At 43.8% G+C, this 22658-nt stretch overlaps 1 protein-coding gene across 1 annotated transcript in view; it reads left to right on the top strand.

Moving 5' to 3' along the window:
* Positions 1-22658, top strand: part of LOC144671280 (ryanodine receptor 1-like) — a 473493-nt gene that overhangs the window by 103044 nt on the left and 347791 nt on the right. The window contains exons 14-19 of the mRNA XM_078533089.1: positions 1497-1632; positions 9616-9711; positions 14971-15089; positions 15466-15599; positions 16515-16756; positions 20361-20553. Of these exons, the coding sequence (XP_078389215.1) occupies positions 1497-1632; positions 9616-9711; positions 14971-15089; positions 15466-15599; positions 16515-16756; positions 20361-20553 (920 nt within the window). The remainder of the gene's footprint in view (positions 1-1496; positions 1633-9615; positions 9712-14970; positions 15090-15465; positions 15600-16514; positions 16757-20360; positions 20554-22658) is intronic.

The following is a 22658-nucleotide window of genomic DNA, read 5'->3' as shown; positions in this document are numbered from 1 at the left end:
AAGATCGAGAGGTGATCTTATTGAAATATATAAGATTCTGGGGGGCCTTGACAGGGTGCATGCTGAAACGATGTTTCTCCTTTCAGGAGAGACTAGAACTAGGGGACACAGTTTCAAAATAAGGGGTCTCCAATTTAAGATTGAGATGAGAAATTTTTTCTCTTGAGGGCCATGAGTCTTTGGGATTCTCTTCCCCAGAGCATTGGAAGCAGGGTAATTGAATATTATTAAGGCAGAGGTAGATAGATTCTTGACTAAGAAGGGAGTTGCAGTTTCTGGGGGTAGGCAGGAATGTGCAGTTCAGGCCACAGTCAGATCAGTCATGATCTTATTGAATGGTGGAGCAGGCTTGAGGGGCTGAATGGCCTACTCCTGCTCCTAATTTGTATGTTCCTATGTATGACTTTACAGCAGATAGAGCAGCTCTGCTTCTGATAGCCTGCTGAACCAGATCCAACTAGGTGTGTCAGTGTTGTATTGTTGGTATCAAAGCGGTGGTTGTGTCCAGTGAGGCTTCACTGACCGATGATCAGTGTGACTGTCTTTCATACAGTATCACTTACAGAATGACATGGTGTCCAGAAGTAGTACTCAATGTAAATGTTACTCAAACTTCTGCACATATCTGCACCATTGGCCCTCCTGTTTACAACTACCTTTATGATTGAGATCTCTTCTGCCAAATCAGGATCGCGTGACCTCTGATTGCTGTTACAGTGTGAAGGTGCCAACAAGTGGGCATAAAGCTGCTTTCATGTAGCTGAACCTGACTAATATCCTTTTGGTGGTTCCCTTCCTTGTGTGCATCTCTGATAGGGGGATTGCCAATGGGAAATTAATTGATGCCATTAATGATGCTGCAAAAAAAGTTGCATAATTGTCACAAAGGCTTATGACAGCCGAGTGCCAGGAGAGAAAATAAAGAGTAATGACAGATCAGAAATTACCTCGGAAGTTCCACATGACTGTTCATTTTTCCCGCACACCTGCCTTCCAAGAACTCCCCTGTGCTTGGCAACATTAGATGCCAGTCATATTGGTTTCCTGCATAAATGTTGTAGACTTAAAGTGCAAGAAAGCATAAGAACAGTGCTCCCTTATCAATGATCTTATTACGAAACTTCTGCGCATTTGACCATCAGGAATGTATGTGTTGCATAAAAGAAGGTGAGATCTGGTACTACAGATCTCCGTCTGTTTTTCACTGCAGATCTCCGCCTGTTTTTCACTGCAGATCTCCGCCTGTTTTTCACTGCAGATCTCCGCCTGTTTTTCACTGCAGATCTCCGCCTGTTTTTCACTGCAGATCTCCGCCTGTTTTTCACTGCAGATCTCCGCCTGTTTTTTGCTGTCTGTAGCATCTTTTAACCTCATGCATGCAGGGCATCAAGGACTAGATAATCGGTTCCAGATTCAACTCCGTATCTAATGAAGCAAGCTTTGATTTAATATAACATGTAATAATTGCTAATAATTGTGCACTGTGTTTGTTTTAGGGCATGATCCAGCTGGTATTGGATTCCATTGACAGACTGAATATATATAACAGTGCAGCTCATTTCTCAGAGTTTGCAGGAGAAGAAGCGGCTGAATCCTGGAAAGAAATTGTTAATCTCTTTTATGAATTGCTTGGTATGGAACGTAAACACAGTGTATAGATGAAAAGATAGGAAAATAGAATTGTTGATGACAGTAACACAATTGCCATAATATGTAGCAATGCCACTGTTACCTAGTAGAAGTAAATTCCTGGCCTAATTGTATCCCTTTTTCATCAATGATGACAGCTGTGGGCTCCCTTTGCCCTTAAGATGTCTTAGAATCTATATTTAAATTTAATTGTCAGAATGATAAAGATTTTTTTGTTTCATGTAAACCCTTAGCTGCAAGATGAAATCACCGGTTGACTAGCCTCCTTGTTATTGTTATTCCTCAAACAACATCACTAAAACAGATTACCTTGTCATTTACCTCGCTGCTGATTGTGGAACGTGCTGGGTACAAATTGGTTGTCAATGCTTACTGCATTACAGCAGTGGATATACTTCAAACAATATAAGATAAGATCCTGGGAACTTTACAGGATGGATGCTGAGAGGAGTCTAGAATGAGGAGAGACAGTTTAAAAATTACAGGTCTCCCATTTAAGATGGAGATGAGAAGAATTTGTTTTTCCTCTGAGGGCTTTAGTCTGTGGAATTCTCACAGATTCTTGATCGACAGTTGAGTCGAGGGTTATTGGGTGTATATGGAAGTGGAGTTGAGGCTACAGTCAGATCAGCCATGATCTTATTGAATGGGTGAAACAGGCTTGATGGGCCGAAGGGCCCACTCCTGCTCCTAGATTCTGTGTAAAAGTATACTTACATTGCCTGTGAAGTATTTTGTGATGTCCTGAGGTTATGAAAGGTTCCTGTTGTAAATGTAAGCTCTTTCTTTATCTCTTCCACTCTCCACCCAACTTCTGCTTATTCAATTACATGTGCAAGTAATTTTCTTTACTCACCCAATGCCACTTTCAAAATCGCCATTTTCACCTCACTGCTCCAAAGGCTCAACTTTGACTCATTCATCCTCTCCAGGTACTTCCCCAGCTCTGACTTCCCTTTTACTGTCTTGCCAGCTTTAGGAACATCTTTCTCAAAACTCTCTTTGGATCGCTGCAGTCTCATTTTCACCTTGCCTTCAGCAGCACAGTGACCCTAGGCAAAATCAGAAATGTCATTCCCTGTGCTTGAGACTGCAATAGCTGGTCATGTCTTTTGACTTTATTGCAATATTCAACATGCTTGGCCCAACCATCACCCTTCATCAACTTTTTAAAAATGTATTTTTTCACAGAATGTGGGCACCGCTGGCTAGGCCAGCATTTATTGTCAATCCCTAATTGCCCTTGAGAAGGTGGTGGTGAGCTGCCTTCTTGAATCACTGTTGTCCATGTGGTGTAGGTACACAGTGATGTTAGGAGGGAGCTCTAGGATTTTGATCGATTAACAGTGAGGGAACGACAATATATTTCCAGTCAGGATGGTGTGTGGCTTGGAGGGGTAGTGGTGTTCCCATGCATTTGCTGCCCTTGTCCTTCTAGGCGGTAGAGGCCGTGTGTTTGGAAGGTGCTGTCGAAGGAGCCTTGAGTTTCAGCAGTGCATCTTGTAAATGGTGTACACTGCTGCCACTGTGCATTAGTGGTGGAGGAAGATGATGTTTAAGGTGGCGGATGAGGTGCCAGTCAAACAGGCTGCTTTGTCCTGGATGCTGTCAAGCTTCTTGAGTGTTGTTGGAGCTACACTCACCTTGGCAAGTGGAGAGTATTTTATCATGCTCCTGACTTGTGCCTTGTAAGTGGTGGGACAGGCACTGGGGAGTCAGGATGTGAGTTACTCTCTGCAGAATTCCCAGCCTCTGACCTGCCCTAGTAGCCACAACATTTATATGGCTGGTCCAGTTCAGTTTCTGGTCGATGGTAACCCCTAGGATGTTGATAATGGGAGATTCAACAATGGTAGTGCCATTGAATGTCAAAGGGAGAAGGTTGGATTCTCTCTTTTTAAAAATGATCATTGCTTGGCACTTGTGTGGCGTGTATTTTACTTGCCACTTATCAGCCCAAACCTGAATGTTGTTCAGGTCTTGCTGCACAGACTGCTTTAGTGTCTGAGGAGTTGTGGATGGTGCTGAACATTGTGCAATCATCAGCAAACATCCCCACTTGTGACCTTACAATGAAAGGAAGCATCAGAAGATGTTTGGGCCTAGGACACTACCCTGAGGAACTCCTGCAGAGATGTCCTGGGACTGAGATGCTTTACCCCCAACAACCACAACCATCTTCTTTTGTGCTAGGAATGACTCCAACAAGTGGAGAGTTTTCCTTCTGATTCCCATTGACTTCAGTTTTACTGGGGCTCCTTGATGCCACGCTCGGTCAAATGCTGCCTTGATATCAAGGGCAGTCACTCTCTCCTCACCCCTGGAGTTAAGCTCTTTTGTCCATGTTTGAACCAAGGATGTAATAAGGTCAGGAGCTGAGTGGCCCTGGCAGAACCCAAACTGAGCGTCGTTGAGCAGGTTATTGCTGAATAGGTGCCGCTTGATAGCACTGTTGACGACACCTTCCATCACATTGCCAATGATCGAGAGCAGACTGATGGGGTGATAATTGGCTGCATTGGATTTGTTCTGCCTTTTGTGGACATGGCATACCTGGGCAATTTTCCACATTTCTGGGTAGATGCCAGTATTTTAGCTGTACTGAAACAGCTTGGCTAGGGGTGCAGATAGTTCTGGAGCACAAGTCTTCAGTACTATTACCAGAATGTTGTCAGGGCCCATAGCCTTTTCAGTATCCAGTGCCTTCAGCCATTTCTTGATATCTAGTGGAATGAATTTAATTTGCTGAAGACTTGTATCTCTGAGGCTGGAGACCTCCGGAGGAGGCCAAGATGGATCATCCACTCGGCACCTTTGGCTGAAGATTGTTGTAAATGCTTCAGCCATATCTTTTACAGTGGTGTGCCGGGCTCCCCCATCATTGAGGATGAGGATATTTGTGGAGTCTCCTCCTCCAGTGAGTTCACCATTCACGACTGGATGTGGCAGGACCGCAGAGCTTAGATCTGATCCGTTGGTTGTGGAATCGCTTAGTTGTGTCTATCGCATGCTGTTTTCGCTGTTTGGTATGCAAATAGTCCTGTGTGTAGCTTCACAAGGTTGACAACTCAAATTTGGGCATTCCTGGTGCTGCTCCTGGCATGTCCTCCTGCACTCTTCTTCGAACCAGGGTTGATGCCCTGGATTGATGGTAATAAAGAACAAAGAAAAGTACAGCACAGGAACAGGCCCTTCGGTCCTCCAAGCCTGCGCCGATCATATTGCCCGTCAACTAAAACATTTTGCACTTCCGGGGTCCGTATCCCTCTATTCCCATCCTAGTCATGTATTTGTCAAGCTGCCGCTTAAACACCACTATTGTACCTGCTTCCAATAATGGTAGAGTGGGGGATATGCCGGGCCATGAGGTTACAGATTGTGGTTGAGTATAATTCTGCTGCTGCTGATGGCGCACAGCACCTCATGGATGCCCAGTTTTTAGTTGCTAGTTCTGTTCTAAATCTGATCAATTTAGCACCTTGGTAGTGCCACACAGCTCGATGGAGGGTATCCTCGATGTGAAGACAGGACTTCATCTCCACAAGGACTATGCTGTGTTCACTCCCATCAATACTGTCATGGACAGATGCTTCTGTGACAGGTAGATTGGTGAGGACGAGGTCAAATCGGTTTTCCCTCTTGTTGGCTCTCTCACCACCTGCCGTTGACTCAGTCTGGCAGCTATGTCCTGTGGGACTCTGGTAGTTTGGTCAGTAGCTACCGAGCCACTCTTGGTGATGGACAGTGAAATTCCTCGCCCAGCTTATATTCTGTGCCCTTACCACCCTCGGTGCTTCCACCAAGTGGTGTTCAACATGGAGGAATACTGATTCATCAGCTGAAGTTGGGGTGGAGTGGGGGGGGCCAGTGGGTGTATCCAGCATGAGGTTTCCTTGCCCTGTTTGACCTGATGTCATGTGACTTCATAGGATCCAGAGTCGATGCTGAAAACTCCCAGGGCAACTCCCTCCCGATTGTATACCACTGTGCCTCCGCCTTCTGCTGTGTCTGTCTTGTCGGTGGGACAGGACATGTCCAAGTATTGTGGTGTCTGAGATGTTGTCTGTAAGGTTGGATTCCATGAGTAGGACTATTGCTGACAAGTCTGTGAGACAGTCCTCCCAATTTTGGCACAAGCCCGCAGGTGTTAGTAAGGAAGACTTTGCAGGATCGACAGGACTGGGTTTGCGTTTTGTTGTTTCCAGTTCCTAGGTCGATGCCTATTCATTCCTTCTTGTAGACTTTGTTGTAGTTTAATGGCTTGCTGGGCCATTTCAGGGGGCAGGTAAGAATCAACCAAATTGCTGTGGGTTTGGAGTCACATGTAGACCAGATCAGGTAAGGATGGCAGATAGGTTTGCATGACAAACAACATTGGGTGGAATTTTATGGCTCTGTCACACGGGAGCAGGGCTGTAAAATGCAGCGAGCCGTTCAAGATTGCATTGACTTCAGTGGGACCGTCAAATCCCGCCGGCATAAAATTCCTCCCATTTAATGTTTCATGGTTAATATGACAAAGACTACCTTTCAATTGTAGGTTTATTAATTGAATTTTAATTCCACCAGCTGCCATGGTGAAATTTGAACCCATGTCCCCAGTGCATTAGCCTGGGCCTGTGGAATACAAGCCTGGTGACATTACCACTACATCACAGCATCCCCTACCCCTCCCACCCTTTTTTAAATTTATTTTTTGGGTGATATTTATTGCTCAATTAGTTCCCGAGTTGAGAAGACGGTGGTGGGTCTTTGCTTTGAAATGCTACAATTAAGATGGTGCTCCTGCCTGGTGAATTCCAGCATATTGTCTCAGCAATAATGAAGGAATGGCAATATATGTCGAAGTAAGGATGGTTGTGATTTGGAGGGGAACTTGGAGGTGATGGTGCACCCTTAACCTTTTCAGCTTTGTCAGAGATCACAAGGGAAGGAGTTGCCGTCAAAGTAACCTTGTTGAATCTTTGCTGTGTATCCTTTAGATCATATAGCCTGTTGACACTGCCTGTGTACAGCTTCATTTCTGCTTCAGCAACAAAAGCAAAATGAAGGGTCAGCGACTTGAAACATTAACTCTGTTTCTCCCCACAGATGCTCCCTGTTCGGCTGAGTCTTTCCAGTATTTTTTAAAATTTCTGATTGATCCCTGACCTTGCACAAATTACTCTTGTCCCCTTTCCCTTTCTAAATTTCTATGTCACTGCTTGATGAGATTATTATTTCATTGGTAATTCTCGAAAGATGCTTCTTGTTAACAAGGCCAGCATTTATTGTCCATCCCTTTTGTTGATTTTGAGAAAGTAATGGTGAGCCTTCATGATCTGCTACAATGCTGTTAGGTAGGGAGTTCCAGGATTTTGACCCACTGATAATGAACGACTGGCAATACATGTCCAAATTGAACCTACTGCCCTTGTCCTGCTAGGTGGTGGAGGTCAGTGGTTTAGAAGGTGATGCCACTGGAGCCTTGGCGAGTTGCTACGATGCATCCTGTAGATAGGGTACATCGCAGCCACGGTGCACTGATAGTGCAGAAAGTGGATGTTTAGGTTTGTGGATAAGGTGCTGATCAAGTGGGTTGCTTTGTCCTGGATAGTGTTGAGCTTCTTGAATGTTGTTCCAGCTGTGTACATCCAGACAAGTGGGGACTATTCCATCACTCTCCTAACCTGTGTCTTGTGGGTGATAGAGAAACATTGGGTGTCACGAGGTGAACCACTTGCTGCAGAATACTCGGCCTCTGACAAGCTCTAACAGTCATAGTATTTATATAGCAATTGTATTTCTGATCAGTGGTAATCTCCAGGATGTTGATGACCAGGGATTTTGTGGTTAGTGGTAATGTCACTAAACTAGTAATCCAGAGGCCCAGGTTAATGTCCTGGAGACATGAGTTCAAATCCTGCAATGGCAGCCAGTGGAATTTGAATTCAATTAATTAAATCTCGAATTGAAAGCCATGAAGCTATTCTTGATTGTTGTAAAAACCCATCTGGTTCACTGAAGAAAATCTGCCATCCTTACTTGATCTGGCACATATATAACTCCAGGCCCACAGCAATGTGGTTGGCTCTTAACTGCTCTCTAAGGCCTAGTAAGCCACACAGTTCAAGGACAATTAGGGATGGGCAACTAATGCTGGCATTGCCAACAACGCCCACATACCATTCAAAAATGTTGAAAAAAAGATGCATTTTGTTAGATGTGATCATTGCCTGGTAATTGTTTGGTTTGAATGTTACTCCTATTTATCAGCCCAAGCCTGAATATTGTCTAGGCCATTCTGCATGAGTAGGTATGGACTGGTTCATTAACTGAAGAATTATGAATCGATGGGAAAACTGTGCAATCATCAGTGGACAGCCTCTTTCTGACCTTATGATGGAGGGAAATCATCGATGAAGTAACTGAAGATTTTTGGTTCCAGGGTGCTGCCCTGAGGAACTGCTCCTGCAATGTTCTGGGGCTAAACTGATTCACCTTCAAAGACCACAACATTTCTCTCCTGGCACATTTGACTGTAGTTACTAGAGAGTTTTCCTCAATCCCCCATTGACTTCAGTTATACTAGAGTTAATTATTGCCACGCTCGGTCAAACGCTGTCAAGGGCAATGACTGTACACCTCCCCTCTTGAATTCAGCTTTTGTTTCCAGGCTCTGAGTTTTATTCTCATCCCTGCTCTTTCTCTTCCTTATTGTGGTTGTATCTGGTTTACCCTATCACTAGCCACCATGTCTCTTTGTTAGTTTAAAGTCCTTTCTCCAGCTATATTTCCCCTTTCAGCTAAGACCTTGGTCTCAGCCCAATGCAGGTGCACCTATCCCAGCAGTATAAGTTCTTTCTGTTCCAGTACTGGCACCATGAAACAGAACCATTTTTTCCCTCACCAGTTTCACCAATGCATTCACTTTTTGTCTATTTGTCACTGTTTCAGTTTGAACATAGTTAAGGTAACAATCTTGAGTTACTAATTTACGATTTAGGTCCCAGCTTGTGATATCCTTACTCCTCGGTTCTTTCCTTTGTTGTTTGAACCGACATGAACCACCACAATGGTTATTCACCCTCCCTTTTGCGGGGTGCTTTCAAGCCCTTCAAGATATCCCATACCTTGATATCAGGTAGGTTTCCATACCTGTCATAAACTCCTTGCCTGTCACTTATTTCCTCCCCCATACAACCCCTTACTGTAGGAATGCAAGTCCTTGCATCCTGTTTGACCTAAAGTTGCATTTCAAACTGCATGTCCTATGCATCATCAAGATTGCTTACTTATACCTCTGCGATATCACCTATCCAGTTCCACTGTTAAAACCATCATCCACACTTTTCTCATCTCTATGACTTGATTTCTTACCCACCTTACATGGTTCTCCAATTGCCTGGATGAGTACAGCTCCAACAATGCTCAAGAAGCTCAACACCATCCAGGACAAAGTAGCCTGCTTGATTGGCACCCCATCCACTACCTCCAACATCCACTCCCTTCACCATCGACACACAGTGGCAGCAATGTGTACCATCTACAAGATGCACTGCAGCAACTCACCAATGCTCCTTCAACAGCACCTTCCAAACCCGTGACCTCGACCGCCTGGAAGGACAAGGGCAACAGATGCATGGGAACACCACCACCTGAATGTTCCCATCCAAACCACACACCATCCTGACTTGGAACTATATCGCTATTCCTTCACTGTCGCTGGGTCAAAATCCTGGTACCTTTCTGTCGTCTACATCTATCTCACCTTTAGAAGTCATCCTTTTGATCAAACTTTCAGTCACTTGTAATTCACCCCTCCACCTCTAAACACCTTGCCCCATGGTTCCACATGGTGCAGTGTCTACTCCTTTGTTAAATGCTCCTTCTGTAAAGCATCTATTTACTATGTTATAAGCATAATATAACTGTCAGTTCTTGTTGCTTTATCAGTTTTATTGTGATATCTTTCTCTTTGTATAGCTTCCCTCATCCGTGGCAATCGCAGAAACTGTGCTCTATTCTCTGATAATCTAGACTGGTTGGTCAGCAAGTTGGATCGACTAGAGGCTTCCTCAGGTAATTTTCTAACACATTAATAACCAAGATTCACTTTGCCAAGCATTTGTTCTGGTTTAAAAGATGTTTTGCAATTTTGTTATTGCGCCAAATTTGTTCATTGTGATTTTGGCTGGAAACATGCTCAGAGTTGCCACGCTGTGCTAGTATAATTTCACGGAAATGCTGAAGAAATGTCATTTACAGCTTTAAACAGATTTTTTTGCAGCAATGGCCTAATAGTAACTCCAATGCAATTCCCCCATATTATATTTAAAATAGAGAAAGCTGATTTTGGTCATTCTGTTAGATGAGAGTGGAGCAATAGCAGCTTGGTGCTATATCCATCTTTCTATTCCTGCACTCTACATGGTTAGCTCAGGAACTTGTCTGTTGCAGATAGAAACCCGCGCTCCAATATGTTAATCAGAGTGCCATAACATACATGGGACTGCAACGCAGATTTTAGGCACCAGTGAATGGAGCATGTGTTGCTCTTAGTTCCATATTGGGGCTGCTAAAATTGCTGCTTTCATTCAACTGGCGAGCTGCCTCAAGTCTTGAAACAGTATTTGTAGCTTGTCAGAATTATGGAAATGGCCAGAGACATGGGGCTGAATTTTCTCAGGCCCGTGAAGGAAGGACCAGGAGCAAAGTTGGAAAGTAGTGTTTTGGGTTACCCCTGAGCGATCTCGCTGGAGGCAGGGTCAATGTGACAGAGGCTACCCTCATGCTAGCCTATTAGGCCCTTTAATAGATTAATTGGGGGAAGCTTATTGTGCTGCTGGCATCTACTTGATGATGGATTGGTCCCCTACTGAGACTGGTAAATGGAGGTGGCCTCCTGGTGGCAGGACAGGGGGACCATTGATGCCTCCTCTATTCACTCTAGCATGTGACGGCGACAACCACGGCTGCAAACCTTCCTCTGGGCCAGACTTTGGTGCGGGCCCTCCAATTGGGCCTCCCACTTTCCTAGCCCGTCCGCCATCCTTAATTGGAGTCATAATTGGCTGCCTTCAGGAAGATCGCGACTGACATCCTATCATGGCCGCTCCTGGGCTTCCAACCCGGAATTGAGGTCGACCTCGGGATCACGACCCAATAGGAAAATTCAGCCCCATGGTGTCAGAGGCAGGACTTCAGAGTCTTGGGAACTTGGGACCAGTTCTGTAGCAGGAGGGGCATATTCAAGATGGGTGGGTCGAATCTGAACAGAACTTGGATTAATATTCTTGTGGGCAGGTTAGCCATCAGTGGGTTGGGCACCAAGATGTAGTGTTAAAAAGTTGAAGCAAGGTGAGCCGGGAGGATTGGGAGAGATAGTTAATGTGTGAAAAAGTACAAAGTGCAATGAGTCATGTTGCGGCGCTGCAGATGCAAATAACCATCATAGGAATATGATAGAATGATGATACATAACTAGATCTCGCTCAAAAAAAGGCGAAAACTGGATGTTTGATGTTTGGATTGATAAAGAAGTAAAGGAAGGAGAAGGGGTATGTAAAACATCACAGTGTTTGTTAAAGGGAATGTCCTTTAGGGAATGAAAGACAAAATTTATTTGTTTGGAGTTGAGAACAGTCAAGAAGCTATTACTTTAGCAAAAAAATTACTGAGAGGTGGATGAACTATAGAGGAGTGATAACAGGAGACTTTAACTACCCCAATATTGAATGGGGCAGTGATTGTGTTAAGGGCAGAGAAAGAGAGGAATTTCTGAAACGTGCTCAGGAGAATTTTCTTGATTTGTATATTTCCTGCCCCAATGAGGAAGCAGGTAGTAAGTACTGGATATGGTCCCAGTGAATGAAGTAGCCCTACCAGAAATTTTTGACATCATTTTGCATTCAAATGCGCTCAAAATATTTAGTAACATAATTTGACATCAAAAGGTGTAATTTGGAACGGGTTTTTATGGCAGAAACAGTCATCATTTGCCATCGAAAGTGCTCAATTGCCATCTTTTAACATCATCGTGAATGCCTTTTGATTGCTCTTGATTACTTCAGGAGTCATCCAAGCGCTCAGAAGCATTCAAAAGCCATCACAGCTTTGGTAAATTTGTGGAAGCGATTGTTAGTGTTCCGAAGCAGTCATTTGCACTCAAGCGTTCATTAGCGATCAGAAGCATTTGTTAGCATCGCAGCCTGTCTGCCCCTTTGCAGATCCTCCATGCTCTTCTTTTGCAGCCCTCTCTCCATCCTTTGCAGTCTCTCCCCCTTTGCAGCTCTTCCTGCCTGGCCTTGCCTCCCACCTGGCCTCACCTCTCAAACCTCCCCCTACCCCCGCCATTGCTTCCTGCCAGTTTTGCTTCCCGCCAGTCTTACTTCCCGCCAGTCTTACTCCCCACCAGGCTCGGCAGTTCCCCTACCCCCCCGTGGTCACCTGCTGCCACTTTGGGCCTCGCTCGCCACCCCTGTTCCAGTCCTTGGGCCTCGTTCATCACCACTGCTCCCATCATCGGGCCTCACTCACCATAACTGCCACTTACTTGCCCACTGCCTGCTGCTCCTCCAATCACAGGCTGTTTCTCTCCACATTTGCCGCTGATAGGCTCACCCCCCCAACCTCCCCCTCTTTTTTACAGAATCTGTCACTTCTATTTAGGGGGGGTGATTTTTTCTGATTGGTTGCCCCTGTGATTGAATTTTCTGGGACTTTTTGGGGGCTTTTTTCAATGCTGAACAAAACTGCTTGTAACAAAACACTAAAAACGTGGAACACGTAAACTAACTCCAAGTCCAAAACTGTTTTGGAACAGAACTTTTCTCTGTTTGGAATGGAATGAGGTATTATAAGCTGCATGTACATGCATGGTCACTTGTACAAGAATTGGAAAAATGATTTTATACAATATACCATATTTTTACTTCTTAACAGTGGAGGTATTAACTGACTTGATATCCACCCCATCTCGATAATTTTGAAAGAAAAACAATGTTGAATATGTGTCCCCTCCATACAGATTAATTATGCCTGTAAAGCTTGTGAGCAAATTTTGTAGCTTGACGAGCAGGCGCATGCCCGAACTGCTTGAGCGTGAAGTGACGCGCGCTGATGTCAGGCTAGCGTCCTGATGTCAGTGTGCAGCCGCGTGATAGTTCGGTCAGCGGGTGCGCGCTGGAGTTGGCAGTGTGCTTGCCGACAATTAAAAGGCCCGTTAAGGCCATTAAAGAAAGAATTAAGTTCAATTTGTCGCCGCCCGTCCAACCTTGGTTGGCTGGCGGGCAGGCGAAAAGGCCAAGCAGCCAAGCGGGTGGGATGAGGTTTCCAAAAGCAAATAAAAATAAAATAAAAGTTTTAAAATTTAATTAATAACACGTCGCCACTCATGTGACAGAGTCACATGAGGGGGCAAGTTTTATTACATTTTCATGTCTTTATTTTTTTTTAATACTCTTCGTTCCCCGAGGCAGCTCTGTGCCTCAGAGAGATTCTGAAGCACACACTCGCATGCATGCGCGAAGTTCGAGCTCGCCCTCCTTGCCCCGCCCGTATAGGCAGCACTTAGCCTTAATTGGCCCGCCAGCGTGAAATTGCCTTCTGGCCTCCATCTCGGGCGGCGGTCAGCTTCCCAACTGCCCCCGCTCAGCTCGCCCGAAATTCTGCCGCATGATTACATGTATCTTAAACTGAATAGAATCTGTAGTATTCTGAAAGGGAGGGATGTTAAATGGCTTTGCTAGGAGTCAAGTGGCCTATTGCCTTGGAGATGAGATTGGGTAAAGCATCTTAGTAGGTATGGAGGGGTCTGATTGGTATGGGCAAGATGAGACAAAGCTGTCATTATTGGAAAGGAAAGGAGTTCCTTAAAATCACAGGTTCGGGGAAAAGGAGGTGTGTTTGCATCCTCACTAGTGATTTATGCACTGACCCTACGTTAAACAATCTACACAGCAGAGTGGTCACAATGCCACCACTCTTGAATTTAAGGAGGATCGGAACAAAGGACTAAGGATTGCAAATGCTACACTCTTGTTCAAAAAAGGGAGAAGAATAAACCTGGCAATTAAGGACAGTGAGTTTGACATTTGCAGTGAGGAAGTTTTTAGAGACAATAATCCAGAGAAAATTAAAGACACTTGGACAAGCAAGGACTAGTAAAGGAGAGTCAGCTTGGATTTATTAAGAGCAGATCGTGTTTGATCAACTTAATTTGAGATTTTTGACGAGCTAACAGCGAGGATGATTGAGGGCAGTGCAGTTGATGTTTTCTATCAGGATTTTCAAAAGGTGTTTGATAAATTGCCAGATATTAGGCTTGTTAACAAAATTGAAGGATAAAAGGAGCAGTCGCAGCAGGAATACAAAATTGGGATAGAAAACAGTTGTGGTGAATGGCTCTTTTATGACTGGAGGGCGGCATACTGTAATTACTTCAAAATAGTTAAACTAGGTCATCTGAATTTTTTGATCAGACTTTTCTGTTCAGTTTGCAGTCAGGCATATGGCTACCAGAATTTCACCCCCCCCCCCCAGCTCCACCCAACACCCCAATGCATGAAGATAATTATTATTCAACCTATATTTTAAGTCATTCTGCTAACAAACAGAAGTTGTTTGTGCAATTACCTTTCCTGTGCTCCAGCCTGGGTGAACCTGCCTTCTGCCACCTAGATTCCACCTCTCCAATTTACCCCTAAAGCCTGCCAACTCTTCACATCACTCTCTCCTATGAGACCTTTCAATGAAACCCACCTTTTTGGGATGAGAGGGTTGTCCTAGGATGAGAGGCTGAGTAAATTGGGCCCCATCTCTGGAGCTTAAAAGAATCAAAAGGTGATTTTATTGAAACATTTAAGATTCTGAAGGAGCTTGACAGGGTAGATGCTGAGGCTGTTTCCTGTGGCTGGGGAATATAGAATGCAGAGATACAGTCTCAGGATAAGAGAGTGATCATTTAGGACTGAGATGAGAAATGTCTTCACTCAGAGGTTGTGAATCTTTGGAATTCTCTACCCCAGAGGGTTGTGGATGCTCCATCATTGAATATATTTAAGGCTGATATAGACAGACTTTTGGGATCTCAGGAAATAAAGGAGAATGGGGAGCAGGTGGGAAATTCGAGTTGAAGCTGAAGATTAACCATTGAACTATTGAATGGCAGAGCAGGCTTGACAGACTATACAGTCTACTCCTGCTCCTATTTGACTAAGCATTTGTCATCCCTCCTAATATCATCTTTGGTTCAATGTACATTTCTTTCTTAGATTGTTGTGAAAGATACTATCTTTTTGAAAACTGCTTATGTATATTTGATGCCATGTGGTGCTATAGGTATCCTGGAAGTGTTGTACTGTGTTTTGATTGAAAGTCCTGAGGTTCTGAACATCATAACAGAAAACCACATCAAGTCAATCATCTCTCTGTTGGACAAACATGGACGAAATCACAAGGTATGTACACTAATGGAGGCTGCTAATGCAGCAAGGCGATAAAATAAGGAATACTTTCCTTCTTCAAATGTTCCTCAAAAATGGGAATAGGGACAAGAATCACTGCTTGGGACATTTATGGTAAGTTCTTGTTTTTCTGCTCTTCCAGATCAAAGCTCAAACATAGTCAATTCTCATCTGTATATAAGCCATTTGGCTGAATAAGCTCATTCCTTTTTGATGGGTCAGTGATCACTTACCTACCTAGTTGCAAGATTGCCTTTAATACTTCCACTCCTCCTTATCCCCTAAACTTCAATCCACCACTCAAAAAAAAAAATGTCTTCAGGTCCCAAGGAGAATTCTTGAGTTGACTTTCTTTTCACTTTTCTTGTAGGTGCTGGATGTATTGCGCTCTCTCTGTGTCTGCAATGGTGTGGCTGTACGATCCAATCAAAATCTTATTACGGAGAATCTCCTTCCGGGCCGTGATCTGCTGCTCCAAACAAACTTGATTAACTATGTCACCAGGTATAACGCTCAGAAGTTCGCACAATTACTGAACTTGTACACTGCTTTAGTCAATTTTCAGGTTTTTTTCTTAATAGAACCATATCTTCTTGCTGACTAGGGGCAGTGACATGGTGCTTCCTCTGCCCACCCTTGTATGTTACATTGCACCAGCAGCTTCCAGACTCATTGCCAGGGATTTCATCTGAATTGTCCCAATAGGCTCAGCGGAACATATGCCAGCCGGGAGCTGTGTGCCTAAAGTGGAGCCAGAGGTTTATGGCAACCAATGCTAGAAAAAATAAATTTCCACTTAAATGATCCCTCTGAATCCAGGCAGCTTTTCTTTGAGCAAATGCAGAGTCTCGTTCTCCCAGAGGCAGGCACTGATGTTGTTTCTCAAGTTGTGCGGCACCAATGGGAACTAGTATCTCGAGAATGAGCTTTAACCATCTAAGGCAACTGATGGAGGCCTCATTGGCGATTCTGGTGCTAATGCTGGCTCACGGTGGAGCTTAGGCAGATAACCTTGGGCAGTGATTGTGGTGAATTCCTTCCGATGAGAAACTGTCTTTTCATGTTTCTCCATTCTAAATGGCGTGAGTATTTGGATGTGTCCGAAAATGTGCAGACAATGATTCAACTGGGAGAAAGTAGAAGGCCCTGTTTACAGATTTTTTTTTTGTTTTGTTTTATTTTTCTCCCAAAGGGTGCTCCACCACATGATAAAATGTCAGATTGTGTGTCTGGTGGATTAATCCCCATCTGTCATAAACTAGAAGCTATTTTTCTCCAGTAGACATAGGAAACATATTTTCCCATGAAATAAAAGATTCAGATTTTCTTTTGTTTAACTCATCTAAGATTTAGAATTCAAATATAATAATTAAATACCTTTTAATCAACAGTAGTTAAACCCTTTTTTTTTAATTCCAGCATGAGGCCTAATATATTTGTGGGCACATATGAAGGTTCTACGCAGTACAAGAAGTGGTACTTTGAACTGATAGTGGATTATGTTGACCCATTTGTAACACCACAGTCTACTCATCTGCGAGTGGGCTGGGCTTTAACAGAGGGTTACAGCCCTTACCCAGGAGGAGGTGAGGGTTGGGGAAGCAATGGAGTTGGAGACGACCTGTATTCCTATGGTTTTGATGGACTTCATCTGTGGTCAGGTCAGTGATTCTTCTGCTCCTGAAGTTCTGTTAGTTGCTACTTATAGAACTGCTGTCCCTGAGGTCGACTCCTTTATTCTGTCATTTAGAATCAGTGATGATGGCATGTGAATGTTTAGAATGGATATATTTGCATATATTTACCTGGTTTTGGTAATAACTAAGGACACTTATTTCCTGACAGGCGCATAATATGGGATTGAGGGAGGTGGTGATGTTGGGGTGCAGGTTGGGGACGGAGGTGTTTTCACAGAATCTCTGTGCAGAAGAGGCCCTTCGGCCCACCGAGTCTGCACCAACACGTGAGGAACACCTGACCTACCTACCTAATCCCATTTACCAGCACTTGGCCCATAGCCTTGAATGTTATGATGTGCCAAGTGCTCATCCGGTTACTTTTTAAAGGATATGAGGCCACCTGCCTCCACCACCCTCCCAGGCAGCGCATTCCAGACCGTTACCACCCTCTGGGTAAAAACATTTTTTCTCACATCCCCCTAAACCTCCTGCCCCTTACCTTGAACTTATGTCCCCTTGTGACTGACCCTTCAACTGCTGCTCCCTATCCACCCTGTCCATGCCCCTCATAATCTTGTACACCTCGATCAGGTCGCCCCTCAGTCTTCTCTGCTCCAACAAAAACAACCCAAGTCTATCCAACCTCTCTTCATAACTTAAATGTTTCATCCCAGCCAACATCCTGGTGAATCTCCTCTGCACCCCCTCCAGTGCAATCACATCCTTCCTATAATGTGGCGACCAGAGCTACACATGGTACTCCAGCTGTGGCCTCACCAAGATTCTATACAACTCCAACATGACCTCCCTATTTTTGTAATCTATGCCTCGATTGATAAAGGCAAGTGTCTCATATGCCTTTTTCACCATCCCACCAACATGCCCCTCCGCCTTCAGAGATCTGTGGACACACACGCCAAGGTCCCTTTGTTCCTCAGAACTTCCTAGTGTCATGCCGTTCATTGAATACTTCCTTGTCAAATTACTCCTTCCAAAATGTATCACCTTACACTTTTCAGGGTCAAGTTCCATCTGCCACTTATCTGCCCATTTGACCATCCCGTCTATATCATCCTGTAGCCCAAGACACTCAACCTCACTGTTAACCACCCGGCCAATCTTTGTGTCATCCGCAAACTTACTAATCCTTTCCCCCACATAGTCATCTATGTCGTTTGTATAATTGACAAATGATAGGGGACCCAGCACAGATCCCTGTGGTATGCCACTGGACACTGGCTTCCAGTCACTAAAGCATCCTTCTGTCATCACCCTCTGACCCTACGATTAAGCCAATTTTGAATCCACCTTATCAAATTACCCTGTGTCCCATGTGCATTTGCCTTCTTTATAAGTCTCCCATGTGGGACCTTGTCAAAGGCTTTGCTGAAATCCATATAAACTACATCAACTGAAATACCCTCATCTACACACCTGGTCACCTCCTCAAAAAATTCAATCAAATTTTTTAGGCATGCAAATTTTTTCTTTATGTTTGTACTTAATTTTTTCAAGTTGCTGAGAGGGCACCTCAAGATGGAGACGCTCTCTTTCCCTTACCTGCAATCACAGGCGACAACTCCTTCCATGCTGGAGGGTCTCCTCTTGGTACCCTTCAGCTTTGAGAGCTTGACTGCTATCCTTAATTGACCAATTCAGAGGAAGTCAGTGCTGGGTGACTGTTCCTCACAAGACTGCAGGTTTGGGACCCTGATTTGACCCTGAAGTCAGGATTCCTGTCCCAAAACCCAAAATCCTGCCTTAACTATCTCGCCTCACATTTGAAGAATATCCATTTGACTCAGGCACTATAGGGCTAACACTGGTGGGCCTTGGTCTTTTTTTCATCCAGTAATTCTTATGTTTTTATGTAACCAAATAAAATTGAAGATGACTTATGAGGACCATAAGAATAACAACAATTAAAAAAGTGATAAAAGAAGAAAGGGAATGAAAGCCGGATCATGAAAGCTAAAGAGTAAGAACATAAAATGCTGGAAATACTCAGCAGATCAGGCAGCATCTGTGGAAAGAAAAACAGATGATGGTTCTGATGAAAGATCATAGACCTGAAACGTTATCTCTATTATCGGAATGATAACTTCCGTTGTCAAAATGCAAATAAAGTTTTACTGCTCTATATCTGTGTTAATACGCATCTTGATGTAGTTTGTTTGATGTGCGAAAGTGTATCATAGAATGCTTACAGCGCAGAAAGAGGCCGTTTGCCCCATTGTGTCCATGCCAACTCTTTGCTAGAGCAACTCAGCTAGTCCATCTCCCCCTTTTTTTCTGCACTCCTGCAAAACTTTCTCCTTAGATAATCATCCAGTTCTCTTTTGAAAGCCTTGATTGAATCCTCCTCCATCACAGTCTCAAGTGGTGCATTCCAAACCTAACCACTCGCTGGGTAAAAAGGTTTTCCATGTCACCGTTGTTTCATTTCCCAATCACCCCAAATCGGTGTCCTCTCTGATTTTCGACCCTTCCTTCAACAGGAACAGTTTTTTGTACCTCTACTCCATCCAAACACCTCATGATCATGAACACATCTATCAAATCTCCTCTTAATCTTCTCTTTAGATGAATAACCCCAATTGCTCCAATCTATCCACATAACTGAAGTTCCTCATCCCTTTGGACATTCTCATGAATCTTTTCTGCACCCTCTCCAGTGCCTTCACATCCTTCCTAAATTATGGTGACCAGAATTGGACACAACACTCAAGTTGAGGCTGAACCAATGTTTTTTTTTACAGATTCATCATAACTCCCTTGTTTTTGTACTCTCTGCTCCTACTTATAAAGCCCAGGATCCCATATACTTTAGTAACTGCTTTCTCAACCTGCCCAACCACTTTCAGTTGTTTTGCACATATACCCTGAGGTCCAAACAAAAAGCTACTGCGGATGCTGGAAATCCAAAACAAAAACAGAATTACCTGGAAAAACTCAGCAGGTCTGGCAGCATCGGTGGAGAAGAAAAGAGTCGACGTTTCGAGTCCACATGACCCTTCAACAGTTCTGAGGTCCCTCTGCTCTAGCACCCCATTTAGAATTGTATCCTTCATTTTATGTTATCTCTCCTCATTCTTCCTCCCAAAATGAATAACTTCACACTTCTCTGCATTAAATGCTATCTGCTGCTTGTCCGCATATTCCACCGGCCTGTCTATGTTCTCTCAAAGTTTGTCACTATGCTCCTCACAGTTCACATTACTTCCAAGCTTTGTGTCATCCACAGATTTTGAAATTGTGGCCTATACACCAAGGTCATGACCATTAATATATGTTAAGAAAAGCAGTAATTCTAACACTAATCCCTGGGGAAACACCACTCCATACCTTCCTGCAGTCTGAAAAAACAACCATTCACCACTACTGTTTACTGTCACTCAACCAACTTTGTATCCATGCTGCTACTGTCCCTTTTATTCCATGGGCAGGGTACTATACTTGGAAAGCAATCATAATTGTCTCTTAGACTGTGGTTTCTTTTTATCAGAGAGGTGTGACAGGATAGCAAACATTCTATTGGGGTACTTTAAAAACAGCAAATTTGACTTTTTTCTATTTGTATACACAGGACATATTGCCAAGGCAGTTGCTTCATCTGACGCACACATGCTTGCTGCTGATGATGTTGTTAGCTGCTGCCTTGATTTGAGTGTCCCCAGTATCTCTCTCCGGATTAATGGCCACCCTGTACAAGGCATGTTTGAGAACTTCAACGTTGATGGTCTCTTCTTCCCTGTGGTTAGCTTTTCTGCAGGAGTCAGGTGAGTGCTTTGATATACCCCTTTGCTATGCTTTGTAATAAATTTTATGGTTTAAAAGCTGTAGGAAGACCATGTAAAGTAAAATCTTTTTAATGCCACATCATCATGTATTTTTGCTGCTGTAAAATTTAGAAACAGTTAACATGTTTAATTATAAAATCTTCAGCTTCCTGCTTGAAAGATCTATAAGAAAACATTGCTTTGAAATTCATATAATCTAAATTTTAATAATTTTATTTATTATAACCACAGATTCTAATTTAAAAAATGACACTCTTCTCTGGGTTAGGTTGTGAGTTGTGTTAGAATGCTGTCATTTTGAGTTTGAATATAGATCAGTCTAGATGAGTCTTCTCTTTCTGCTGCCTGCCAGTTCTTAATTGGCCTACAAATATTTCCAATTTCATTGCCTGTCTGAATATTTTAATGTTACTAACTGTAACCCATGAAATGCAGAAAAATGTACACTACCTCTCTTAATTGGTAACACTCTTGCCCCTGAGTTAGAAGATTATGGGTTCAAGCTGCACTTCAGAGACTAGAACAAAAAATCTAGAGGGCTGACACTCCAGTGCCCTGTCAGAGGTGATTTTAGATGAGAAGTTAAATAGAAGCCTCATTTCCCCTCTCAGATGGATCTCATTATTTCAAAGAAGAGCAGGGGAGTTCCACTTACTGTCTTGTTCAATATATATCTCTCAGCCTACTACATCATTATCACATTGCTGTTTATGGGATCTTCTGTACAAATTGGATGGCATGTTTCTAACACTACAGCGATGACTACATTTCAACGCTTCGTTTGCTGTAAACAGCTTTGGGACATCATGAGCATATGAAAGCTGCTATGTAAATACAAGTCTTTTGAAATCATTGAAAAGATCAGTTGTTACACTTGTAGCCTTTGAACTTCCATTCAATATGGTGAATGGAAAATCATAGCTGAGGGATTTTGAGAACTCTTGCTCAGTGGAAACTGGCAGATTGCTTTGCTTGCCCCTGCAGTGCACTCATGCCCAGTATCTCACCAGGTAGAGGCCCACCTCCAATCTATCTTCTAAGATTCGTGCAGTGTCAACATTTGAGCTGGTGACTGAGTGTGTGAAATTAAGTGACAATGCTAGGCATTCATCATCACTCTCTTCACAGAATCACACAGTGCAGAAAAGGCCCTTTGGCCCATCGAGTCTGCACCGACATGTGAAAAACACCTGACCTACCTACCTAATCCCATTTACCAGCACTTGGCCCATAGCCTTAAATGTTATGACGTGCTAAGTGCTCATCCAGGTACTTTTTAAAGGATGTGAGGCAACCCGTCTCCAACACCCTCCCAGGCAGCACATTCCAGACTGTCACCACGCTCTGGGTAAAAAGGTTTTTCCTCACATCCACCCCCCCTAAACCTCCTGCCCCTCACCTTGAACTTGTATTCCCTCGTGACTGACCCTTCAACTAAGGGGAACAGCTGCTCCCTATCCACCCTGTCCATGCCCCTCATAATCTTGTACACCTCGATCAGGTCGCCTCTCAGTCTTCTCTGCTCTAACGAAAACAACCCAAGTCTATCCAACCTCTCTTCTTAACTTAAATGTTTCATCCCAGCCAACATCCTGGTGAATCTCCTCTGCACCCCCTCTTGGTATTTGTTCACTGCCTCATGAGTATCCAAAAGGAAAAAAGCACAAGGGTAAGGTTATGATTTGGGGATGGGGGAGGTATGAGGATACCATAATCTTGGATGGTTTCAGCCCTGCCGCTGGCCATGGCCTCAGCAATGGCTATTCCAATAATGACAGCGCTGTCACCTCCATGGTGGTTAGGACAGAAGGCGTGCCTGTCCCTCTCCTGTTAGCTCCTGCTTCCTCCGATTGTGCACCACCTTGTCCTTCAAGAAGAGAAAAGTGTGTCTGAGAATGTTGTGCAATCTGTTTGGGTGATGTGCCTGATATGGTTGAATAGATGGTAGTGTGCACAACCTATGAGGTGTGAGGCTTATAGCAGTGCTAAGTTTGCAGGGATGAGGAGAAGCATATGAATGTTAGGTATGAGTACTCATTGATAGAGATTGCTGTAGATGATTATAGGAGTGTGGTGAAATAAAC

Source organism: Cetorhinus maximus, chromosome 32 (genome assembly GCF_964194155.1).
Source record: "Cetorhinus maximus chromosome 32, sCetMax3.hap1.1, whole genome shotgun sequence".
Taxonomy (NCBI): domain Eukaryota; kingdom Metazoa; phylum Chordata; class Chondrichthyes; order Lamniformes; family Cetorhinidae; genus Cetorhinus; species Cetorhinus maximus.
Note: the sequence above shows the minus strand (reverse complement) of the source record. Positions and strands in the feature narration are given on the sequence as shown.